This window comes from Chionomys nivalis, chromosome 11 (genome assembly GCF_950005125.1).
Source record: "Chionomys nivalis chromosome 11, mChiNiv1.1, whole genome shotgun sequence".
NCBI classification, from domain to species: Eukaryota; Metazoa; Chordata; class Mammalia; order Rodentia; family Cricetidae; genus Chionomys; species Chionomys nivalis.
Window position 1 is genome coordinate 14551185 of NC_080096.1, and position 21330 is coordinate 14572514.

The 21330-nt window shown below is 41.7% G+C and overlaps 1 protein-coding gene across 17 annotated transcripts in view; it reads right to left on the reverse strand.

Moving 5' to 3' along the window:
• The window catches only part of Eif4g3 (eukaryotic translation initiation factor 4 gamma 3), a 239448-nt gene that overhangs the window by 56685 nt on the left and 161433 nt on the right, over positions 1 to 21330 (reverse strand). For all 17 annotated transcript variants that reach the window (XM_057785401.1, XM_057785396.1, XM_057785399.1 and 14 more), the window contains 2 exons: positions 7651 to 7739; positions 979 to 1225 (listed from right to left, as the gene is read on the reverse strand). In XM_057785401.1, the coding sequence (XP_057641384.1) occupies positions 979 to 1225; positions 7651 to 7739 (336 nt within the window). The remainder of the gene's footprint in view (positions 1 to 978; positions 1226 to 7650; positions 7740 to 21330) is intronic.

Sequence of the window (21330 nt, forward strand, 5' to 3'; positions counted from 1 at the left end):
GCTGAGGCAGGAAGATCGACACAAGTATGAGGACAGACTGGGCTACATAACTAGATCTTGACTCAAATAAATTAATGAAGAAATAAGGATTTCATGAAGTTAAAAATAGAACTGAAGTAAGTTTCTCAGAGCTACACTTACTTCTACGACAAAAAAAAAAAAACAAAACAAAAAACAAACCATAGCAACATTTTTCATTTATTATGCTTTGCAATTTTACTGTTTATTGCTCTGCAATTGCAGCCTGTACAAGGAGTTGAATGCAGCGGTTTGAAAAGCCCTGGCCCGGGCTATCTCTAAGTCTCACATTTTTACATTCTAATTCTGCAACTTTACTTTGTACTGGTAGTGGAATAAAACTTTTCACCAATCCCAAACTTCTCATGCAAGGAGCCATCTCTCCACACGCTGACAGCAAGGCCCTCCATAATGTCCCACAGCAATTAGGCGTGCAGTGGTTACTGAGGTGCTGAGACCAGATCAAACCTCCATCATGCCAGGACAGGATCTGTATGCACCCACCATGTCCGGCTGTGAGTGAGACCCTCCAGAGTTCATGACCCCAACTCTGCAGCACCTCCACGCTATGCAGGTCCACTCTACCTGGCTGGTCTGTAGAAGCATTCAGTCACTAAGAGTCAGTTCAGTCAGGGAAAAACAGACAAACCCCTGAACTGCAGCACGGGTAAGGCCCACTCTCAGGGCACTGCTTACCACTACAATATAATACCCATCTGACCAGCACAAAGAGAAAAGCCCCGTTTCCTCAAGCTGCGCTGCAGATTCCCATTGGCTGCTGCTCTCGGGCAGTAAGGTTTGGACAGGACTCTAGATTTACTAGTCAATAAGCGCCATATTGGGCTAACCTATCTGTCCTGTAAATCTTACTTTAGAATGAGTATTTCTCTGTGGAGACATCTCCTTAAGACCACGCAGGAGGAAAACATGAAGGGACACAGGAAGCCAGGGCCAACTTACCTGCTTTAAATGGTAAGGTGATCCCATCCCCAGAACTATCAGTAGAGCCTGAATTGGCATCACCTCCTTCCCCCTCAGAAGTACTCTCGGCACCATTGCGTAGAGGCTCAGCTTCTTCTCCATTTTGTTCCCCAGCTTTCACTCTTTTCAGGGCAGAGGGGTCTCTCTCAAAGTGAAACCCTTGGTTCATTTTATCTTGCTCAGGTTCAAGTACTCTGTCATCTGGAAGCTCCTCTTCAGTTTTAGGCTGGAGCAATAGGCAACACAGAACTCACATGAAATATACATAACAAAGACATACACTACTCCATCAAAACAAAAATAACAAAACACAGGAAAACATGCCACTCAAGCTGAGTATCTGGACCAGCAAACAGTATAAGAACCATTTCATCAGTTACCACATGACAGACAATTCAGACAAGCTACTGAAATGCCTCAAGCTGGGGCCGATGGAAGCTAAATGTAGTAAAGGCTTTGTGAAAGAACTGCTAACTCTCTCTCTCCTTTTTATAAGACAGGGTTTCTCTGTGTGTAGTACTGGCTGTCTTCGGAACTCACTATATAGACCAGGCTGGAAATCAAGAATACTCCTGCCTCTGCCTCCCAAGTAGACCATCCCCAGCTAAGAATTGCTAATTGTTAAAAGCTTATGGCCATGAAAGAATTCAGGTCAGAAATCTAAGCAAGTAAGTTCCTCTTGCTACCACAATTCATTACATATCAAAAGACACTAGAGGGCAGAGGCTCCTACATGCCTCTAGCTTTGAAACAGAGTATTGGGGAATTGAATTAGAGTCCTTTAATCATACTCTACAAAGAGGCCATAGGTAGTTAAAAATCTGTTGTCAGAATCCAAGAGCATGTATAAAGAATACACATACAGGGGCTGGAGAGATGGCTCAGCGGTTAAGAGCATTGCCTGCTCTTCCAAAGGTCCTGAGTTCAATTCCCAGCAACCACATGGTGGCTCACAACCATCTGTAAAGAGGTCTGGTGCCCTCTTCTGGCCTGCAGGCATACACGGAGACAGAATATTGCATACATAATAAATAAATAAATAAATAAATAAATAAATAAATATTAAAAAAAAAAAAGAATACACATACACAAGAATAATTACAGAAAAAAAAATCTCAGAACAGTGTCTTTATGGGAGTCTATTTTATAGGCCAAGAGAAACTATTATTCCTCAGTTCATTTCTACCAAAAGTCTTGGTGTTGAGCAAGATGTCAAAGGTCTTCATGAGTAGCTGAACTCTTGAGCCAGGTTCTCTGTGAAGTGAAGTGTCTGGTAAAGGGGGTACCCTGAATACAAGCCTTCCCAACCAGCACTCACAAGGAAGGGGTTCCGACGGAAGGTACTTGGCAGATAAGCAACGGAGCTGCTGCAAAAGTGCACTGTCCTGCACACAGGATGCTTTACCTTATCTGATTCATGTTAAATCAATTTTGTTAAACTCAAACATTTTTACTTTATCAATTGAGTATTGAAAAATACTAGCAATGTTTTCCTACAATATATCAGATAACAAGGAAAGACACATTTTAGCGTTTTATCAACAGATATGGATGATGTAAAAGACCTACACCTGCCGAGTGGTGGCACACACCTTTAATCCTAGTAATTGGGAGGCAGATCTCTGTGAGTTTGAGGCTAGCCTGGTCTACAGATCAAGTTCCAGGACAGGTACCAAAGTTATATAGAGAAACCCTGTCTCAACAAAACAAAACAGACACAAAAGACAACAACAACAAAAACCTACACCTACATGATAACACACATACCACTTACTATTCAAGGTCATCCTAGCTACATAGAAAACTTTCTAAAATCAGTAGCAGGTGTCATGCAGAGACTTGAGGGCTAGTCTGTGATCTAGGAAACACTGTCTCAAAACAAAAAAGAAAGCAAGCAATCTAAACTTTCAAATGTAGGTATCAAATTCTAAGAAAACAGACTGGAAATAATTTGTTTTCAAGTAGGCCACTTTCAACTTTTGCAAAAGGAAGACTGGGTGAAGCTACATGGTTAAGAGAAGGGCCTCAGTTCCATGCAGCTGGCACTTTCGCATGCTCTGAGTACATTGACAATGATCTTGAGTTACAACTTTCCACTTCAGTACAGGTCATCCAGGAGATTCCACTGCTGCAGCTTCCAGCAGGGGGAATCACAGGCTCTACTATCACTAGACCATATCACTATTCTTCCCTGCTCCCCCACAACAGTCTGGCTGTTCTGGAACTAGCTCTTGTAGACCAGGCTGGCCTTGAGTTTACAAAGATCCTGTCTCTGCCTCCCTCCCGAATGCTGGGATTAAAGGCATGTACCACTACCGCCTGGTCTGTATCACAGTTTTAAAAATTCTTACTTAAGACCTTGCAGGAGAATTGTCTACATTCTGTCAATCATGTTTCAAATAAACGCTGATTGGCCAGGCAGGAAATATAGGCGGGAAAACCAGACAGAAAGTAGAAATGACGTAATGAGAACAGGAGAATTCTGGGAAGGAGGAAGTTGATTCCTCCCACTCCTGCCCAGACCACCAAAGCAGCAGGATGTGATCTGCCCCACTGAGAAAAGGTACTGAGCCACATGGCTAATATAGATCAGAAAAATGGGTTAATCAAGATGTGAGAGTTAGCCAGTGAGAGGCTAGAGCTAATGGGCCAATCAGCTTATAATTTATGGAGATCTATGTGAGATTTTCTTTGGGGCTAAACAGGTGTGGGGTACTGGGCAGGACAAAAAAAACACAAACAAGCCGCCCCATTCATGTAAAGTGTAGAGGTGAAAGTCATTTCCTAAAACCAGAAGCAGGCAATCATGTACAAACGCAGACTTGACACTTGGAAATTCAATTTGTAACCACAAAAGAAGCACAAGACACCCGTGGCATGAATAGTAAGCCCTAATGTAAGGAGGATACAGAATCACTGAGGAGACAGTCTTGCTGGTTCTTTTTTTTTTTTTTTTTTTTTTTTTTTTTGGTTTTTCAAGACAGGGTTTCTCTGTAGCTTTGGAGCCTGTCCTGGAACTAGCTCTTGTAGACCAGGCTGGTCTCGAACTCACAGAGATCCGCCTGCCTCTGCCTCCCGAGCATCTTGCTGGTCCTTAAGGAGCAATTTTAAAGTATTTTCTTTTCCTCCTATTTATTTGTTTGTTTACTTATTTATTTATGGTTATTTAAAGACAAGCTTTCTCTGTGTAGGCCTTACTGTCCTGGAACACACTCTATCGCTCTATAGCTCAGGCTGGTCTCAAACTCAGAGATCCGACTGTGTGTGCCAACAAATGAGTGTATTTTCATGTACATTTTTAAGGCTATAAATGACTGAACAAAACATTTGTATGAACACCAATATGTAGTCCCACATTAACTATTCCTAAACTATATTATTTTTAAAGGCTGAGAAAATAATGCATGAAAGGGCGAGACTACCTGTGAAAATTAAGGTAATGCATCTGTATTTAATCCACTGCTCTAATGTTGTTATAGTAGGAAAGCATCTAGTATTTAATCCACTGCTCTAATGTTGTTATAGTAGGAAAGCATCTAGTATTTAATCCACTGCTCTAATGTTGTTATAGTAGGAAAGCATCTAGTATTTAATCCACTGCTCTAATGTTGTTATAGTAGGAAAGCATCTAGTATTTAATCCACTGCTCTAATGTTGTTATAGTAGGAAAGCATCTAGTATTTAATCCACTGCTCTAATGTTGTTATAGTAGGAAAGCATCTAGTATTTAATACACTGCTCTAATGTTGTTATTTTAGGAAAGCATCCACTGCTCTAATGTTGTTATAGTAGGAAAGCATCTAGTATTTAATCCACTGCTCTAATGTTGTTATAGTAGGAAAGCACTGGACTACAATTCCTGAATGAAGACTATATGAAAAGGAGAAAATATTTTAAAAATTATAAAAATATTTCATTTCTGTGAGTGTGTACGTGCACATTCATGTGGGTGCAGTGCCCATGGGGTCCAGAAGAAGTCATCAATCCTAAAACTGGAGTTATAGGCAGTGATGGGTTACCCACTATGGATGCTAGGGTGTTCTGGAAGAGCAGCCCATTCTCTCACCCCTCTAGCCTCACTACTTACAATTTTACACTGTGTGGTTAGAGAGTAAGTGGCTGCTTCGCAAGGAACCAAAGCAGTTTTCACATCCCCACAGCAGGACAAAACAGGGCTACAACAAACTCTTGCCCACAGTCTGGTTCTGGCTGGCAAACTGCTTTCTTAAATTGTACAAATTAAGGATAATTTTTATTTTTGCTATGGTTGCTATACCAAAAAGAGCATGTGTCTTTTAAATACAAATTCCAATTTGCATACACATTAATAAGTTTACTGGAATACAACCACATTTCATCACTGACACAGTGTATACACTGTGTGGCCTGAAGGGTTGTGGTGGGAATATTAGTACCACAACCTTTTAAAAGGAAGAGGTCCTGACCTCCACACTAAAGAAAACAATGAGTACGTGAAGGTTCATCCATTCAGTATTCAGTAACTCCTAGAAATGGGTCCAGAGCACAACATGAAAAGAGTAAACTAAATTGAATGAGCCAAACCCGGTGACGTCTCCAGAGGAATCCACGTGCGCTGCTCAAGCCTTACCCGGACTGTGTGTGACTCCCCAGCCTCTAGGAAGTATCTTATCCTCTGCAGGAATATCATTTTCTCAGCAAGCTTCAAGGCAGGAACCAACTACTTATACCTCTCTAACCTAGTGCTAAATCTTGTCCCTCAGCAGCACAATGATGTCATATCCATACACCTTTTTAGTGGTTGCTAGGGAACTCACTGTGACATCAACAGAGCGCCGTATAAAAAAAATAATAGGACTGTAGAAGCAACAAAGGATGCCGTTAGATTGTGAACAAGACCGAGTTTTTCATAGAAACAACGGCCTCGCCGGGCGGTGGTGGCGCACGCCTTTAATCCCAGCACTTGGGAGGCAGAGGCAGGTGGATCTCTGTGAGTTCGAGACCAGCCTGGTCTACAAGAGCTAGTTCCAGGACAGGCTCCAAAACCACAGAGAAACCCTGTCTCGAAAAACCAAAAAAAAAAAAAAAAAAAAGAAACAACGGCCTCATAAGAAAATTATTTGAAAGCTGCCTTAGGCAGCGAGAAGCCTCCACAGGCAACACTTGCCTTGAAAGGCTGATGACATGAGCTGGATCCCCAGAATCCACACAAAGGTGGAAGAAAGACCTGACTCCACAGGGCTGTTTTATGACACATGGAACATGACATAAATGCAGGTACACAAACACAAACACAAGCTGACTCAATGGAGTGAGGCTGAGAATCTCTCTCCCCAGTCCAAGTCTAAGTTGTAAATATGGCCCTTCCTTTAGAAAAATACAGCAACCCCTAAAATGTAATCATATAGTATCTTCAGTAACACGTAAATGGAAGAGTTTAAGGGACTATCAAGAAAGTCAGCTGGGAATGTCCACTACGAAGTGCTGGCACAAGGAACCATTTGACTTTGGGTCCCCAGAGCACAGAAAGGCCTATCACTGGAACTCAGTGACCAGCCCAGCTAGCTCATCTTCAGGTTTAGTGGCGACGGACTAGAAAGTTATGGATGAGGTGACAGAGTAAGACATCCAATATGGATGGTTTATACACATCTAATGTACATGCATGTACCTCAATATACAGATTCAAACAAATGTAGACGTATCACACACAACACACAAAACAACAAATAAAACCACAAAAAAATCCTAAATACACAGTTCCTAACTAGGAAGAGTCGACCAAACTTAACTATTTATAAAAAATGTTTTCACAGAAGAGCAACAATTATTCAAGGAAATCAAACATGTTATCAAAAGTCTTGAAAACAAACAACCCACCCCTCCGACATTAGATTTTTAGCTTGATAAACCAAGATCTGATTGGAAAATGTTATCTCAAGAAAGCCAAATGTTGCGAGGTGATGGTGGTGCACACTTTTAATCCCACCCAGTACTCGGGAGGCAGAGGCAGGCGGATCTCTGTGAGTTCGATGCCAGCCTGGTCTATAGAGTGAGTTTCAGGAGAACCAGGGCTACACAGAGAAACCCTGTCCCAAAATGACAACAACAAAATTCCCCAAACAAACAAACAAACGAAAGTGGGGGCTGGAGAGATGGCTCAAAGTTTAAGAGCACTGACTGCTCTTCCAGAGGTCCTGAGTTCAACTCCCAGCAACCACATGGTGGCTCACAACCATATATAATGAGATCTAATGCCCTCTTCTGGCCTGCAGGCATGCATGGAGGCTGAACACTGTACATAATGAATAAGTAAATATTTTTTTTTTTAAAAAAGAAAGAGGGCTGGAGAGATGGCTCAGAGGTTAAGAGCATTGCCTGCTCTTCAAAAGGTCCTGAGTTCAATTCCCAGCAACCATATGGTGGCTCACAACCATCTGTAATGGGGTCTGGTGCCCTCTGTTGGCCTGCAGGCATACACACAGAATATTGTATACATAATAAATAAATGAGAAAGAAAGAAAGAAAGAAAGAAAGAGAAAGAAAGAAAGAAAGAAAGAAAGAAAGAAAGAAAGAAAGAAAGAAAGAAAGAGAAAGAAAGAAAGAAAGAAAGATGTCTTCATGAAATGACATCACTGGTCTTGGGAGAAGCTCAAGAGAGCTGTCACTCACCTCTGCCTCTGCATCTAAAACCTCATCCGGGGTTCGGGTTCGCTCTTTCACTTTCTTCCATGTCTTTGGTGCAGTGGTGATGGTTTGTACTGAAATACAAGATCAGTTCTGTTACTTACCTCTACAGTCTGCTGGGGACTGACACGTAAAACATCCTTGCATTCAAACCCAGCAGCACAGAGAAAATCACCTATGGTCAGGAGGCAGATGACGGTCAAGTGAACACTCGTATGGCAGTAGCCTCACTAATGCAATGTAAGGTAAGTGTGTTAGACACAGCACAGCTTTCCACCGGTGGCATGTGATTCAGAAGGGATGGAACATCCCTAATCTAAAACTTCAGAACCTAAAGTTTTGTTTTGGGTGGTTATTTTTGAGGCAAGAGCTCACCATGATGTGCTGGTTGGCCTGCAACTCTATGTAGACCAGATAGATCTTGAACTCAGAGAGATCTACCTGCCTCTGCCTCCAGAGTCTGAAGCAGCTGGACTTTCAGTTAGAGACACTCCTCTAGTCGTGTCTGCACATGCACTTCTGAACTGCAAAGCTGAGATCTGAAAGGCTGAAGTTCTCAACACATCAGATCACGGTGACACAGACTGGCAGGAGAGCTAAGTCTAAACCCGAGTCTGGTCTTACTAGGCAAATGTGTGATCTTGAGAAATCCCCAGTAGAGGTCAGCTAAGACAAGGTTTTTCTTGATATTCAGGCTCCGAAAGCTCTCTGTGTAAGGTTTTTCTATGGGAGGCAGCAGTGACCAACACCCACCTTCATCTAAGATCAATGTCAATGGCCAAGGCTTTCATGGTGCTGGGGAAAACTGACCATAAAGGTAACTTTTTCCAAGTATTTCTATTGGATCAAAATTCTAAATGGAAGATTGAGTTCACAACGGCTTTTCTCTTGTTGTTGTTATTTGTGGTGGTGTGGAGGACTAAAAGCAGAAACACAGCCATAAAAGAAATAAAATATTCATTAGACTTATGGATCTCTCACAGATTCCATGTCTGTGTCAATACACGGATATGAATTTATCTACAATTTAGTCATCACAGGGTGAGCAGAAAACGTTAGAAGGACCCTACAGAAGGCAGCCCAAGGGCCACTAAAGAGGACTAAAGATAGATGGAATTTTGAATTAAGGAAAGTCACTTAACAGAAACACAAGCAAGTACACAAGCCCAGAGTAGAAGGGCTCCATATCTCCATGGCCGTACTGTGAACACACAAACTGTTTAGGATCGTCAACATTCTCAAAATCACTCCGCCATCACAAACATGCTACCATCACTGTAGGAACGTGACCTTTAATCTGTTTTTCTTCAGGGATCACACTCAGCAAGGAAATATTAAGCCAGCTATTATTTTTCTTTTGCAGCCCATATGAGGTAAAACATTTTGTCAGAGTATAGAAGTTGTGGGGATATATATTCTGGAGTTACCTGTTTCTCATGGGTCTTTTGGTCTGATATAGACACAGCCTATTTAAAACAAGTCTGTAGGGATAAGCCCCGCCCCTTAGGGGGCGTGTTCGCCTCGGGCTAATGTTTACCTATAAATCTGGCGAGCATGCTCACAGCGCTTGCTTCTGCTTTGCTGGTCTCCGCGGGAACGGTGGTTCTGTAAGTCTATTTCCCCATTAAAGCTGTATATATTTTTACAATCTATCTGCATTCGTTTACGCTGTTACATTTTGGCGCCCAACGTGGGGCTCGAACCCACGACCCTGAGATTAAGAGTCTCATGCTCTACTGACTGAGATAGTTATAGTTTTCCTTAGTTATGATAAAGATAAAATAGATGTAAATATTGTAACTGTAATTCTTACTTGATAACTGTTTTGCTATATGTAATTTTGCTATGTTAAAGTTAAAGCCTTCCTTTTTTGTTTAAACAGAAAAAGGGGAAATGATGGAGGAAGGTCATTGGTTAAATAATAAAGAAACTGCTTGGCCCTCATAGGTTAGAACATAGATGGGTGGAGTAAACAGAATAGAATGCGGGGAGGAAGAGGAAGTGAGCTCAGATGCCATTTCCTCTCCTCTCTGGGGCAGACGCGATGCCGCTCCTCTCCAGAGCAGACGCAATGAAGCAAGCCGCCAGGTCGGACATGCTGAATCTTTCCCGGTAAGACTGATGCTACACAGATTATTAGAGATGGGTTGATCGGGATATCAGAATTAGCCAGTAAGGGCTAGAGCTAATGGGCCAAGCAGTGTTTAAAAGAATACAGTTTGTGTGCTGTTATTTTGGGGCATAAGCTAGCTAGGTGACCAGGAGCTGGGGCGGCAGGAACACAGCCCGCAGCTCCCCCCCAACGCAATTCTCCAGAATGGTTTTGGTTTTCATTTTGCTTTCACCCTACTAAGAGACACAGAGTTTGAAAAATCTTAGTATTTTAGGTTTCATTTATTTTAATATTGGACTAAACTTGGTCCTAAATTCCATTCACGGAAAAGGCAAGGACATTTGAAGGATGATTTTTTTGTGTGTGTGTGGGAGGGAATTAAATATAAACTCAGAAATAGTTTTCTATAAACAACAAAACAACACAAACATGAAAACCTATCAGTGATTTCTTTCAATAAGCTATGAAATACACCGAAGACTTAAATCTAATAAGCAGCAGAAACTGATACTAATAACTGGTAGCCGCCTTGTTCAACTGGCTAAAAAGTTACTTAAAGAATCTGAAGCAGTAAGTTGTGGCGCACTGGACTGGGAAGTGAATAAAAGAGATACCCCTTCCTTCTGAAAAACTGAGTGCTGCACACAGAAGACTGCTCTTCTATTCTACCATGACTGACGGGGTGGAGCAAAATGCGGGAGTGAGAAGCTACAAGCCTACCCCTAACTGTGCGTGTACTGAGAACAGTGTTCCACTCTCTACACTAATACCACAACTGCCCTCCAAGCCCTGCGCACAACATTCTGGGGGCTCTTCTAAAGTCACCCCCATTCCTTTCCCAAATGCGTAAGAGCCAAGCAGGAGGAAATCACAGCAACAACTTTACTTTGCATCACAACTTTTCTATTATACTCTATCAGACTATCTGTGATGGAAAATATGAACAAAACAACCCGAGGCAATGAAATCGTCAACTGAACTAGAGGAATTTGTTATGGTGGCCAAGAAGCAGACAGGAGAACAGTAGCAATAGCTGGTTCTCCCTTTCACCTCCTTCCACTGAACCTGGGCCCTTGCCAGGCCTTTCCCCATTAGCTAACCTTCTCTAGGAATGTGTTCACCCCAGCAGTGGGCTCTACTCATCTCCAAGGCACTCTGCACAGTTGAGAGCACAGTAAATATTATCCAGCACAGTCCAGAAGCCTAACTCATGCACTTCAGACATGATCCTTTGCAAGATGGGGGACAGGAGAGGGGTCAACCATAAAGCACAACGCTGGAAGCCATTTTATCCTGAAGTATCAAGAGATTTTGGCCAATTTTCTTTCTGTCATTTGGAAATAACAACTGCAGGGCGGTAGGGCACACCTTTAATCCCAGCACTTGGGAGGCAGAGACAGATGGATCTCTTTGACTCTGGGGCCATTCTGGTCTACAAAGCAAGTTCTAGGACAGCGAGGGTTATTAAACAGAAAAATTCCATTTGATTGTTGTTCTTAATAATAATAAAAACCGGGAGTCAGAAATAGGGACGGGTTAATGCTGAAAGGGTTAATGCTCAAGAGTTCTTACCTCTCTTACCAATGCTCAGACCAAAGAGGTCTCTACAAATCCTCAGACTGCATGCTCTGACCGAATCCTCAGACTGTACCCGAGCTCCTGTCTCCTCCCACCTTATATTCCTCTCTCCTTCCAGCCACAGCACTCCTGTCTCCACTTCCCTAGTGCTGGCATTAAAGGTGTGGGATCCCAAGTGCTGGAATCACCTTTGTGTAAGATGTTTCTCTTTTAGACTCAATCTCGTGTAGCCCAGGGTAGCCTTAAACTCAGATTCATCTGTCTCTAAATCCTGGGATTAAAGGTGAGTGCCACCACTGCCTGGCTTCTATGGCTAACTAGTGTCTTACCTCTGCACTCTGATCTTCAGACAATCTTTCTTTGTTAGAACGCAAACAAAATAGCACTACACCTATCTCAAAACAAACAAAAAAACCCCATAAAGATAGAAATAACAGTTACATATATATTTCATGTTTAGTTTACAGTATGGCTATTTTTTTATTAAATTTTTAAAATTAAACAAGAATCTAAACCTTTAATGTATTGGACTTTTGTGGAAAGTTCCAACAAACCAACGGCCAAAATTACTACATATTCACTGTAGGGTGAAAATGGCCCAGGAAAAAACACCCTGCCCCTGAGTAGACTCAAACATGGGTGATGGAGGAAGGTCATTGGTTAAAAATAAAGAAACTACTTGGCCCTCATAGGTTAGAACATAGGTGGGTGGAGTAAACAGAACAGAATGCTGGGAGGAAGAGGAAGTGAGCTCAGATGCAGGGCAGCTCCTCTGAGAGACAGACGCCATGCTCCCCTCTCCCAGGCAGACACAATGAAGCAAGCCGCCAGGTCAGACATGCTGAATCTTTCCTGGTAAGACTAGTGCTACACAGATTATTAGAGATGGGTTGATCGGGATATGAGAATTAGCCAGTAAGGGCTAGAGCTAATGGGCCAAGCAGTGTTTAAAAGAATACAGTTTGTGTGTTGTTATTTCGGGGCATAAGCTAGCTAGGCAGCCATGAGCCGGGCTGTGGGAAGAGGCCCACAGCTCCTACTACACATGGGCTTGAAATCCCACCAATCCCTAGCCACCCTGAAAGTTCTAGCCCCACAAGAAATCTTATATAAGCTCCAAACCCTGTCTAATTTGCTGTTTCTCACCCTAGAGTTAGTCAAGCTCCTGGATTTTTCCTTCCCAATAAATCTATTGAAGCAGTTTGTTGTCTGTGTGACACTTGCCAGATTGGAGCCCAGCTTTAGCATTTGCCCAGAGCCAGGACAGAGCAGAGCTGTTACACTCTGTCAACACTTTCTCCTAGAGAGCCGAGATGTAACACTTGGCAGGAGCAGGACCTGCACTGGGGAACCCTCCCCTGCTGGAGTAGAGCTCTTACACCTGCACTGGGGAAACCTTTCCCCGGAGCAAAGCTGTAAGCGCCAGGCTTACATGATTTTGTGGTGTTCTTTGGCTCCTAGCGGCTAGGACACCTTGATAATCAGAACAATGCTCACACTGGCTGCACCGAATGGGCCTTAACCTTAGCTTATATTAGTGTTCTGGGGAGAAGAAAGTGCCGAGTCCCAGGGGCAAGGCTAAGGTTTCAGATGTAATAGGCAGTGAGAAGACCTGAGAGCTAAAGGTACACGACTAAGAAAACGGAGTCATTTAGTTAAGAGCAAAGGAACAGGAGGTGGCTCTGATGCAGGCATCTGCCATTAAGCAAGATAACCTGAATTCAATTCATGAGTCCCACAAGGTGGAAGGAAAAAAAAATCAATTCCCCACAAGCTGTCCTGACAGTCTTACAAAGTGTTGCACACGTGGGTATACTGACAGAAATGCACAAAATAAAATGTTAAAAAGACAGTAAAAAAATAGGAACAGAATGGGATGTTAGACAAGCCTATGCAAAGTTCGTATCAATATGAAGTGAACAGGCTTGCACATCCAGGGACTTTGATGAGCCACTGTTGGTGGCAGGTCCTAGAATCTGGAACATTCCCTATGTCAGCACCATCAATCTACACAAGATCGTGTCCTTACTCCTTTCCATAGGACCCATTCTACACCTGCATCCCAGGGATATACATTTTATCAGGATTAACACTCAGGGTCAAGAAGCAGCCTCCATAGCTTTGTCTCCCTGTCACAATGGGACTTCTCACCCAGGTACCAGGCTCTAGCAACTACCAGTCTGTCATAAAGACCTGAGTTGTGCTTTTTCATTTGAACAGAAGCAACTAACAGAAGGTCACTGCAATTCAGGATGAACAAGGTGGGTCCCTGACGAGATGGCTGAAGTAAGGGGAACTACAGTTTGGGGAATGGTACATGGTAGTTGATGTAGTACAACATCATGGTTAAGACCAGCATGGACATAGGGAGTTCGAAGCCATGTTGGCCTACACAGAAAAAAAAAAAAAAAGCTTGATGCAAGCAGGCAAGTGCTACTATCACTTACGGTAGTCATAGCCACCAATTAACAGCACAGAATACAATTATGTCAGAGTTACATCAAACTAATTTTTAATTTACTCATTTAGCTGACTTGAGCATAGCTCATGGAGGTCAGAGGACAAGGAGCTTGTCCTTGTCTTTCAGCATGTGGATTCAAGTAGAAGCCAGGTCGTTTGGTCAGGGCTGCAGGTTCTTAGGTTCTGAGGTCTCTCTCAGGAGCTTCCCAGGGTACTCAGCCAAGTACTAGCTTTAATAATGAAGTGGTTTTGCTGCTTTTCTGTATTCCTGTAAATTCTTCGGACTGTGAAGAGACGTTCACTCTCTTGTCGCAATCTGGTAATAAGAATTAGGAGTATGGCCGGGCGGCGGTGGCGCACGCCTTTAATACCAGCACTCGGGAGGTGGTAGAGGCCAGCCTGGTCTACAAAGGGAGTTCCAGGCAGGCTCCAAAGCTACAGAGAAACCCTGTCTCGAAAAACCAAAAAAAAAAAAAAGAATTAGGAGTGTGGCTGCCAGACGAGCCTCAATTACAGAAGGATGCTTTTCCTCCTTTCCACTCTCTGGACTCGGTGTGCATTCCCCTCTAGTTTGGACCAGTGTGTTCAGAGTACAGGGTTCGGAGCTCAAGTGACATAAAAATGAGAAAGCATTTCACCTGCTGAAGAGGGGCAACTCATTGTCACAGGCGTACACATAAGCAGAGTAGAATGTTCCAGCAATGGAACTCTCACAGAGTTCCTACTCTGGACACCTGGCTTTCAACCCTTCTCATACATTCTTTTCTCATTTTAGTTTTCCTCTTAGCTCTCTGCCCTTCAGTCAGCACTAAATCACAGTCCTCACACTCCCAACCTCTGGGCCTCTACCAGGTTTCTTTAGGCAGTGTAAATTATTTTGTCCTCCCCAGTGACATTTTTGTTTGTTTCAGAAATTCCCATGGGATTCTAGAGAAAAAAATATCGATTTATCTTGGAAACAAGGATAATATGGGTGAGAAAAGAGAAATTTTATAGTGAAGACTGCAGGGCATGATGGCAAATGTCTTTGATTCCAGCACTGTGGAGGCAGAGGCAGGTGGTTCTCTGTGAGTCTGAGGCTAACCTAGTCTATATTGTGAATTCCAGGACAGCAAGGGCTTGTCTAAAACAAAACAAGAACACCCACCACAAATGGCGACTACATAGATAACTTCAAAGAATCTCAACAATGGGGAGATGCATGAACGATGCCTAGGAGAGAAGCACTCAGGATGCTGCCTCTGAGGCTCCTGTGAGGTTGGTAACTGCTTCATGTTTGGTTTAAAGATTTTCAGGGCTGAGCATCGGAAACAAAAATAGTATAATAAAAACGAAAGGTTCAGCCTTATGTTCTACCAAAAATAGATAACTAGATCTAACTAAGAGTTTTTACTTCTTGCTTTAACATTATTCCTCAGTAAGGCTAATTAATGGGTGACATCTAGGTGAATTCTATTGATGTTTTCAATAAACACCTCGTATTTTCTATTTTTAAATTTTGCTAATAGCCGGGCGATGGTGGCGCACGCCTTTAATCCCAGCACTCGGGAGGCAGAGGCAGGCGGATCTCTGTGAGTTCGAGACCAGCCTGGTCTACAGAGCTAGTTCCAGGACAGGCTCCAAAGCCACAGAGAAACCCTGTCTCGAAAAACCAAAAAAATATAAATAAATAAATAAATAAATAAATAAATAAATTTTGCTAGTTTTATCTTCATTTTTCCCTTCCTTTGAATTTAATAACGGCTTCTGAAGGTGGATGCTGAGACCAAAACTATGAATCTATTATTCTTTCAAAATATATACAATTATTGATTTAAATTTCTATCTAGTTGGGTGGTGGCGGCACACACCTTTAATCCCAGCACTCAGGAGGCAGAGGCAGATGGATCTCTGAAGTTGAGGCCAGTCTAGTCTACAGAGTTCCAGGACAGCGAGGTCTACATAAAGAAATTCTTTCTTGAAAAACCAAAACAAAATACACTTTTTTTTCCATCTAAATAATCAGCACTTCAGTATACTATGCAGAATAGTATCACTCAAAATGCTCATATCACAGCCCTACGACATCATATATGGCAGTGCCCTTGCAGATGTGGTAAAATTAAGCATCTTCAGATGGACAGGAACCCATTATCGCCAAGTAACCAAAAAGGCGTTTTAAGGTAAAGGAGGCAGGAGCACTGAGGGAGATGTGTGCAGGAGGACTGCACAGCAGGAAACAGTGACTGAGAAAGCAAAGGACAGGCTCCCCCATGAGAACCCCAGAGATCCGGGCCTCTCGGAAGCTCCCGTGCATGCCATTGTGGACTTCAGACCCACAAAACTGTAAGATAATAAATACCACTGTGCGTACTAAATTTACAACAGCTGCTGTAAAACAGCATGAGAAACATTCCAGAAAACCTGCTATGCTTCTCATTCTGCTACAGATGACAATGTTTGTACACTTCCCTTTGGCTTTTCCTCTGACCTACCAGGAAGTAATGGTGCCCGGATTCCAAGTGCTGGAAAGAATTGCAGAAGTGGTTTTCTCGATGATTTCCAAACTGAATTGCTCCATGGCAAGAGAGAACACCTGCTCTAACTTAAAGCTTAAGGAATTTAAGATACTGATTGTGCACGTAGGACAGAGGACAGCTTGTGGCAGCTGGTTCTCCACCATATGGTCTCTGTAGGGAAGCACGTTATCAGTCATGGCAATACATACCTTTAACCATTGAGCCAACTTACAGGCCCAACTAGAATACTTTAAGACTTTCTAGCCAGGAAGTGGTGACGCATGTCTTTAATCCCAGCACTCGGCAGACGGATCTCTGTGAGTTCGAGGCCAGCCTGTTCTGTAAGAGCTAGTTTCAGGACAGGCTCCAAAGCTACAGCAAAATCCTATCTCCAACAAAACAAAACACAACAAACAAAGACACAAACAAGAGACTTTTTAAATGAACCAAAACGAAGTCCGTCTTGGTAAATTTATCATGTGCACTTGAAAAGAATGTATAATATATGTTTTAAGGCTTTCCCACTAGAATTTCTTTTTAATTTATTTTATGCATTGGTGTTTTGCCTGCATGTTTGTCTGTGTAAGAGTGTCAGATTCCTTGGAACTAGAGTTTCAGAAAGTCATGAGCTGCCGTGTGGGTACTGGGACTTTAACATGGGTCTTCTGGAAGAACAGTCAGTGCTCTTAACCCCTGAGCCATCTCTCCACCCCTCATATTAGAGTTTCTATTTATTTATTTGTTTGTTTGTTTATTTATTTATTTATTTATTTATTTATTTATTTTCGAGACAGATTTTCTCTGTGGCTTTGGAGCTTTGTAGACCAGGCTGGCCTCGAACTCACAGAGATCCGCCTGCCTCTGCCTCCCGAGTGCTGGGATTAAAGGCGTGCACCACCACCGCCCAGCTAGAGTTTCTTTAAAAAAAAAAAAATATCCAATTAATTAAACTTGACAGAGTAGCCTGCTCTTTTTTCTACACCATTTTTGCCTTTCATTTTGCTGGTCTTGTCAAGTCTGTGTATTCCCTTCCTGTCAATTCGTGGTCTCCACAGTCTGGACATAATAAAACAGTGACAATATCAGCAGGACAAGGACAACTGGTCAACCAGACTGTAAGGTGTGGGTGAACAGGACCTCTGTTTACTCAATGAAAAATACTACCAAATATTTGAGGGAAAAAACAAGTATGCAGTTCTATATCATCCTAGGAGGTCATTACATACATTATATAAATATGATAATTAGCCAGAAACAACACTGGCATGAATTTAGATGCAAGAATAAAAAAAACAAATAAAAGCAAACACACAAAGTTTAGCAGGCAGAAATTCAACAATAAATACTGCCATACAAACCTTCTGATTTCAAGTTACTGCCCAGATTCCATGGTGGGAGGAAAGAAAACAACTCCTGAGAATTGCCATCAGACTGTCAGAGATGCACCATGGCACATGTGGTCCCATACTGAGACACACAAACATACATGCAAACACAGTAAGACAAACAAAATGAAAAATTTATTTTTAGATCATGATCAAGTTTTATCTCATGAAATCAAATTTGGTTCAATACTTACACAATACTAAAAAGAAAAAGTAAATTAAAAAAGAAAGTACTAAGAACATCTCAATGGATGAAGGAAGAACACTGAACAAATTCTATTTATATGCCAAAAAATAATTTCTCAGCAACAAGAAAAACTCTGCAACTAACTGGGTACAAAATAGTGAGTGTGTGCTTTCTTCATGCAAAGGAAGAGAACAGGGATAACTAGACTAGAGGTTCAACTGTGTTGACAAATGAAAAATATCAAATCTAGTTACAAATGTGTTGAGAAAACATAAAACTGGTAAGAGGGAATAAAGGAGATGGCTCAGGACCTAAGTTCGACTTTGAGAACTCATTAAACAATGTATGGAAGCCAGGGACAGTGACACAAGGTTTTAACCCCAGCACTCAGGAAGCAGAGACAGCCTGATTTATGTGGAAAGTTCCAAGATAGTCAGAGTTACACAGATAAGAGTCTGTCTCAATCCCCAAACTCAGTAAAAAAAAAAAAAAAAGATTCCAAAAAGTTATTTGACCTCTACAAGTGTGTAATTGTGCATGTGCATGCATACATGATTGATGAATGTGTGACTATACACACAATAAGAATAAAAAGCAAGAGGCATAGAGAGATGGCTCAGAGATTAAGGGCACTAGTTGCTCTTCCAGAAGCCGTGATTTCAATTTCTAGCACCCATATGGTGGCTCACACCATATAGAATGAGATCTTGTGCACTCTTCAGTTTTTATTTTTATTTATTCATTTGTATTTCAAGACAGGTGTTTCTCTGTAGCTCTGAAGCCTGTCCCAGAACTAGCTCTTATAGAGCAGGATGACCTCAAACTCATAGAGATCCACCTTCCTCTGCCTCCCGAGTGCTGGAATTAAAGGTGCACACCACCACCACCCAGCTAAGATCTGGTGCCCTCTTTTTTCATGCAGGCATACATGCAGGCAGTATACTGTATACTTAATAGATATTAATAATAACTAATATTAAAAATAATAAGTAACCTTTAAAAAATAAAAAAACTAGCTAAGTGAGCTTTACCAAGGTTTTCATGATGAGTTCAATATTGACATTTCTCACACCAACAATGAATGAGAACAGACATAAAAGATGAATGAAAGTGCTATCTCACTGATCAGCAGTTAAGAGCATGTGCTAACCCACTCATGAAGACCCATCGTTCAGATATTAAAACACACATAAGAAGCTGAGTATCTACTGTGTCGGGACAGGGAAAACGCTGGGAGGAAGCAGGAAAGCAACATGGCAGAGTAAAGGCAATAAGGCTACCAGGAAGAAAGTAAATGAATAAAAATGGATTAATTTATGTTAAAAGAGATAGTTAGAAAAAAGCCTAAGCTATTGGCCAAGCTTTGATAATTAATAAGAAGTCTTGTGTTGTGATTTGGGAGCCAGCAGGAATAACAGAAAACAGCCACCTACAAATGGTGCCCAACGTCTGGCCACATATAACTACACAAGACCCGAGAAAATTTAAAAAAGGTTCTAAATACACAAAAACAGAGTCAAATGTGGCTTCCTAGTCTCATGTCTCTCATACTGGCTGCAGTACAGAGAGAGACATGTCTCTCAGCAGCTGCCTAGTGTGTCATGAGCTAAGCCACATGCGTATTTAAGGTTTTGCTCATGCAGACAGAAAAGGTTACAGATGGACAGTAAAACAGGTTTATATGGGAAAAACCTCTTGATAGGTTACAGTATGCTTAACCATGTATATAAGCTTAAAAACAAGCAAATGGATATAGACAGTCATATTAAAAACAGTTTAAAATAATAACGTCTTTATCTTTTCTTTTTTTAAATATTTATTTATTTATTTTTGTTTTGTTTATTTGTTTTTCGAGACAGGGTTTCTCTGTAGCTTTGGAGCCTGTCCTGGAACTCCCTTTGTAGACCAGGCTGGTCTCGAACTCACAGAGATCCACCTGCCTCTGCCTCCCGAGTGCTGGGATTAAAGGCGTGCGCCACCACCGCCCGGCAATTTATGTATACAAATATTCTGTCTGTGTGTATGCCTGCAGGCCAGAAGAGGGCACCAGACCCCACTACAGATGGTTGTGAGCAACCATGTGGTTGCTGGGAATTGAACTCAGGACCATTGGAAGAGCAGGCAATGCTCTTAACCTCTGAGCCATCTCTCCAGCCCAATAATAAAGTCTTTAAAGAGAGAGTAAAGTGATAAAAAAAAAAAAAAAAGGCCACGTAGGGATGGAAAATGTACAAAAAAATTTGGAACCTATATAATAGCTTAACTTTGAATTTTTTATATATAATGTACAAAAAACAAAACAAAAAAAACAACAAAAAAACAGCTGCTGAGAGACACTAGATTATGGAAACTAGAAAATTAAAAGAACCTATATATTATAAAAATGTCTTAAGTATGGGGCTGGAGAGATGGCTCAGCGCTTAAGAACACCGGGTGCTCTTCCACAGGTTGTAAGTTAAATTCCCAGCAACCACATGGATGCTGGCTGAGTAGCCTCACAGACCACTTCAGCCAGGACTTCCGATAAACCCTGTACCTTCCCATTGCACAGAGACTAAACAACAAATAATATAGCAAACTATACCACAACTTAAGCATTATCCCAATTTTCCCAGGGGCTCCTAAAGATACCAGCACCCCTGGGCAACAGAAAGTCTAGAGAAGAGACCCACATTCCCAACAGGTGAAGTAGATGGGTTATAGATGTTTCGGATTTTTTTTTTTTGAGGGGAGTGTGTGGCTGGTTACAAGCTATTACTGATGACATTATAGAAAAAAGTCGAAGAAATCAGATTCAAGAATCCCTGAAAGAAAGGATATAGTATAGAAATGAAGGAATAAAGAGGTAGATTATTGAGTCTACATTTACACAATCACTAGTCCCAAATATTTGACACTGTTATGGACTTCTCTACATCAATAAAAACTTAAGGTTTTTATTTATTGATCTCTATATTTTTCTCTGCCTCTCCCCTCCCCACTTCAATCCTCCCCCAAGGTCCCCATGCTCCCAATTTACTCAGGAGATCTTGTCTTACTCTATTTTCTACTTCCCATGTAGATTAGATCTATGGAAGTCTCTCATTATGTCTAAGTTCTCTGAGATTGTGGTTTGTAGGCTGGCTTTCTTTGCTTTATGTTTAAAAACCACCTTTGAGTACATGTGATAATTGTCTTTCTGTGCCTAGGTTACCTCAATCAAAAAAAAATGTTTTTTAGCTCCATCCATTTTCCTGCTGTGTAGTACTCCATTGTGTAAATGTACCACATTTTCCTTATCCATTATTGAGTCGAGGGGCATTTAGGTTGTTTCCAGGTTCTGGCCATGACAAACAAAGCTGCTATGAACACAGTTGAGCACATGTCCTTGTGACACAATTGAGCATCCCTTGGATATATACACTGGGTCTTAAGGAAGGTTGTTTCCTAATTTTCTGAGAAATT